A 5,045-nucleotide genomic window follows, 5' to 3' on the forward strand; every position below is an offset into this window, starting at 1 on the left:
GGAGAACAGTTGAGGAGAGCACCTGACATTGGCCTCTGGCCTTCACAGGAACATGCACAGACATGACCCTGTACATCTACACACAAACACATGCACACATCACACACACCATGAAACTAAACCAACAATGTTGATATGTGTCCAATAGATTCATAGTTAAGATTCACATTCTATGGTGACTTCCTTTTTAAAAATCTGGCATTAGCCGGGCGGTGGTAGCCTTTAATCCCAGCACTTGGGAGGCAGAGGCAAGCAGATTTCTGAGTTCGAGGCTATCCTGGTCTACAGAGTTCCAGGACAGCCAGGGCTATACAGAGAAACCCTGTCTGTATTAATATAATAACTATTATCTGGCATTAATATCTTGAATTATTTGTCTTCCTTTCCAGTTCTGCCCGCTTTGCCATTCACGGCCGAATGAAAGCCCGAGTACCTTTAATGGCAGTTTAATTAGACATTTGCAAGCCAGCCACACTTTGTTTTATGATGATTTCATAGTAAGTATATTTCTACCTTTTACATTATATTTTTGTGATATCTGTATTAAGCTTACTTTTGATAATCCTCATAAGTAAATTGAGTGTGTAGGTAGCGTTAAGTGTTAGCATTAAGGAGAAAGTCATGACAGTCAAAGTGCTTTGTAAAATTGACTGCTAATGTGCTGGATGGCTGGATGGCTCAGTGGTTAAGAACACTGACTGCTCTTTCAGAGTTCTTGATAACCACATGGTGACTCACAACCATCTGGGATGGGATCTGGTGTATTGTCTGAAGACAGCTACAGTGTACTCATACAAATAGAAATAAATAAATAATAGTTTTTAAAATTTGACTACTAATATTGAAGTAGTCTTCTTTAATCAGCTGTGGTGGCACACACCTTTGATCCCAGCGCTTGAGAGGCAGAGGCAGGCAGAACTCTGTGAGTGCAAGGCCAGCCTGCTCTACAGAGTGAGCTCCAGGCCAGCCAGGGCCTCGTGATAAGACACTGTCTCATCAGACAAAAATGATAAGATGGACTTCCAATAGAGATTTCACCTTCTGTCTTCGTGGAAGCAAGAGGGGCTGCTTTGTGTTTTATCTATAGAAGGCTGATATGAAGCCTATATTTCACTTTGAAAAATAAAGTTGAATCATTGCTTACACTTTCTCTCCATAAATCAATAATAAAGTTGTTAGCATTCTTTCTGTGAGTACACTGTTGCTATCTTCTGACACACCAGAAGACGGCATCTGATCCCATGACAGATGATTGTGAGCTACCATGTGGCTCCTGGGAATTGAACTTAGGAACTTTGGAAGTCCAGCCAGTGTTCTTAACCACTGCACCATCTCTCCTGTTAGCATTCTGAATCCTAGAGGTGGCCTTATTTTCCCCCCACTGCTAGAGAAAATGCTAGTTATTCAACTCTGTCCCTGAGAAAATTAGCAGGAATGTGTAAACTTTATTCCAGGTATGTGTGAAATACAGATAATCATCCTGATCAGAATTTATTTCTTTGACTTTCTAAATCTTCGGGCTTTAATGTAGTTTTTGCTTATATGTATATGTGTATGTTGTGTGTGTTTGGGGGGGGGTGCCCAAGGCAGTCAGAAGCAGGCATTAGATTCACTGGTGGTTATGTGCTATTGTAGAGTTCATGACCACTGGGAAAAGACCCCAGACTCAATTCAGATTATAATTAATTAAATGTAGGTAGGCAGGCACAAGCAAGGCCTACAGATTCTAACCTGACTGAAGCAGATGCAGAAAGGGCTTTTAAAGGTGTAAACCTCAAGAGCTGTTCTGCTCTGCCAAGATTATATGGTTAAAGAGACCTTGAATGTCTGCACAAGCAGATTACAAAAGCCAGAATCAGCAGTTAGTCATAGCATAACAAGCAGATGGTCACGGCTGTACGTTTCTGAGTGTGTGTGTGTGTGTGTGTGTGTGTGTGTGTGTGTGTGTGTGTGGAGGGGTGTCAAGGAGTCGGGGTTACCAAGACCTTATCTTCCAGGAACTTGAGTAAGAGATAAACAGCTATTAGGTACCAACATGGATGCCTAGCCCCAAATGGAATATTTTAGCCATCCCAGTGGGTGCTAGGAAATGAGCTAGGGTCCTCTGGAAGAGCTGTACATGGTCTTAACCACTGAGCCATATTTCCAATCTGGGTGTCTAATTCACTATAAATTACTCATTAAGACCTAATAGCAAATGGGTGGTGGTGGTGCATGCCTTTAATCCCAGCACTTGGGAAGCAGAGGCAGGATGATTTCTGAGTTCAAGGCCAGCCTGGTCTACAAAGTGAGTTCCAGGATAGCCAGGGCTACACAGAAACCCTGTCTTGAAAAACCAAAAAGAAAAAAAAAAGAAGACCTAAGAGCAAACAGGAAAGAGTAACCTCAAAGCAAGTTCTGGATCTATGACAAGCTTCCAGAAAAGACGGGCAGGCCATGTAACTGAGTATTTATTTCCTTAAATATGAACATTGCATTGTGCTGTTCCTCCCAGTTCTGAAACACTACTGACTATTTCTAATCACTTTTCTGTATTGTAGGATTTTGATATAATCGAGGAAGCCATTATTCGAAGAGTGCTAGACCGCTCACTTCTTGAATATGTGAATCAGTCAAACACCACATAATTTTATGACTAGGAACGGGACCATTCACTCGTACCATTTAAGATGCTGCTGGAAGGACTGGAGGGGAATTGTCAATGTTTGATGGAGAACCATGTACTACAGTATTATATGCTTGTCTTTGTTATGTTGCATTCACAAACTGTGTTCATTTTGGTTTAGATCTGCCTTTATATTCTTGAGTTTATTAGACATTTAACCACAAGAAACAGCCTCCATCATCCATTAACAGATGGAAGAGACACAACACAGGCTGGCTATGTGATGGAGCAGCTTCATGTGTACATTAGTGATACTGTGTATAATGCTACATATTCCCAACTGTCATCATGGTTAAGCGAGAAAGCCAATCTCTGTTCTATGTTAGAAGATGGAAAAAGGAAAAAAATATGGACATTAAAGGAAATCTGAAATTTATTCAAATTCTCATGCTCTAATCTCCAATAAAGAATCTTTTGAGAAAGGAGGAAAGGAAAGAATTTGAAGTCACCAAAATCCAATTTAGCCAAATTATAGTACATAATACTGCAACAAATTCTGTGTTTGAAGTGTATTCTTAGCCAGGCATGGAGGAGCATGCCTGTAATCCCAGTATTCAGGAGGTGAGTATAGAAGGGGCAGGAGTATGAGGCCAGCTTTGGCTAATGAGTTGGCTAATAAGACCATAAAAACCATTTAAAAACTTAAAAAGGAAAAAAATATGTGAACCTAACTATTGACATACTATATTTGCACATATAAAAATTTGATAGAATATTTTTCAAATACTCTTAGCTTATTATTTGGAAGTATTTTATAACATAGGTGACTTCTAAGACCCATCTGTGGGTATTCATGGTAGTTTTAACATTGGTGATTTTGAGGGGAACTCCTGAGCTTTTTTTTTTTTTTTTTTTTTTTCTTTTTTTTTTTAGGTTTTTCGAGACAGGGTTTCTCTGTGTAGCCCTGGCTGTCCTGGAACTCACTTTGTAGACCAGACTGGCCTCAAACTCAGAAATCCACCTGCCTCTGCCTTCTGAGTGCTGGGATTAAAGGCATGCGCCACCACACCTGGCTGTTTTTTCATTTTAGCATCTTAAAAAAGTATAAAATAAAGTCATGTACTAAAAGCCAGATACAAAATGCATAGCTTAACATGTTATAAGAAACATTGTTAACGGATGGTCATGCCTGTATGCCTAGGAGGCTGAGCAGGATTCTAGTTCAAAGCCAGCCTGGACTACATAGTTGGAAGCCTGCCTGGGATATAGGGTAAGACCCTGTTTCAAAGCTGAACAAAAGCGTTATGAACTCATGAATGTAGTCATGTATGAATGGACTTCCATCCGTTACGGGTGTCACTTTATTGAGGGTCAACTTCAATTCTCTTTCCATTCCTTGAGGGCTGGCTCGGTCTTCTTCACACTGTTACTTCACTTGCTGCCTCCTACAGCAAGGTCTTCCATGTTGAATTTGTTGCCTGCTATGAACCAGAGATCAGCAACTCTCTAAGAAGCCTGGTTTCTTTCCGTAGGGAATGGTATTTCAAACCACAGTCAGAAGCCGGGGACGGTAGCTCAGGCCTGCAAAGAGGATCTGTTTTTCCAGGTCTTCCTCAGCTACAATGCAAGGTCACAGACAGCCTAGGCTACATAGGACCCTGTCTCAACCTGTCCCCTTTTTCATTCCAGAAAAAAAAAAAAAAACCTCCAAGGTCAGTGTCTGCTATTGAGGTTGCCATTGTTTGAAGGAGAGAGCCGGGAAACAGCTGTATGCTTGTTGTAAAGATAAAAATGGCCAGGCAGGGTAGACATGGTAGTCCAGGATGGCTGGTGACTAGAGACCCTCTTGCTTCAGCCTCCTGTGTGTAAGGGCACAGGTATGTGTTGCCATGCCTGCAATTCCCTTTTTTCAAAAAGAGTTGGATGGTACCAGCGTTTTTTGTTATGCTCTACTCTCTCCCTTTTATCCTCCAGTTCTTCAAGTAATGTGCATTTATTATTACTGACATTTTTTACATGTGATTCTTTAATGTTACATTCAGGACACTTACTAGGATTTCCATCTTGGAATTAAGAAAAAGTAACAAAGCCTATAGACAGCAACTCCTGAGGATGAAATGTTATTTGACTTAAAAATACCTTTTGTAAAGGGCTGGCAATACGGCTCAGTAGGTAAAGGCATTTCCTGCCAAGCCTGAGAGTCAGAGTTTGATCCCTGTGATCATTTGTGAAGGAGAACTAACTCCCACAAGTGCAAACATAATGTGTACTCTCTCCTCACACACACAAATAAGCACAATACAGCTTAGATTTTGATAATTTATACGCATCATTTGTTGCACATTGTCATAATCATGGTGCCATGATTTCTACCCCCTTTTTGAGACAGGTTCTCCTGGCTGGTCTTGAACTCACTGTGTAAAGCAGACTGGCTTGGAAC

General features: G+C 40.9%; 1 protein-coding gene across 1 annotated transcript in view; it reads left to right on the plus strand.

The window, feature by feature from the left end:
* The window catches only part of Rnf125 (ring finger protein 125), a 22,605-nt gene extending 19,310 nt beyond the window's left edge, over positions 1–3,295 (plus strand). The window contains exons 5-6 of the mRNA XM_021215031.2: positions 390–497; positions 2,541–3,295. Coding sequence (XP_021070690.1) covers positions 390–497; positions 2,541–2,627 — 195 coding nt within the window. The 3' untranslated portion in view covers positions 2,628–3,295. The remainder of the gene's footprint in view (positions 1–389; positions 498–2,540) is intronic.
* The last annotated feature ends 1,750 nt before the right edge of the window (positions 3,296–5,045 follow it).

Source organism: Mus pahari, chromosome 15 (genome assembly GCF_900095145.1).
Source record: "Mus pahari chromosome 15, PAHARI_EIJ_v1.1, whole genome shotgun sequence".
Classification (NCBI taxonomy): domain Eukaryota; kingdom Metazoa; phylum Chordata; class Mammalia; order Rodentia; family Muridae; genus Mus; species Mus pahari.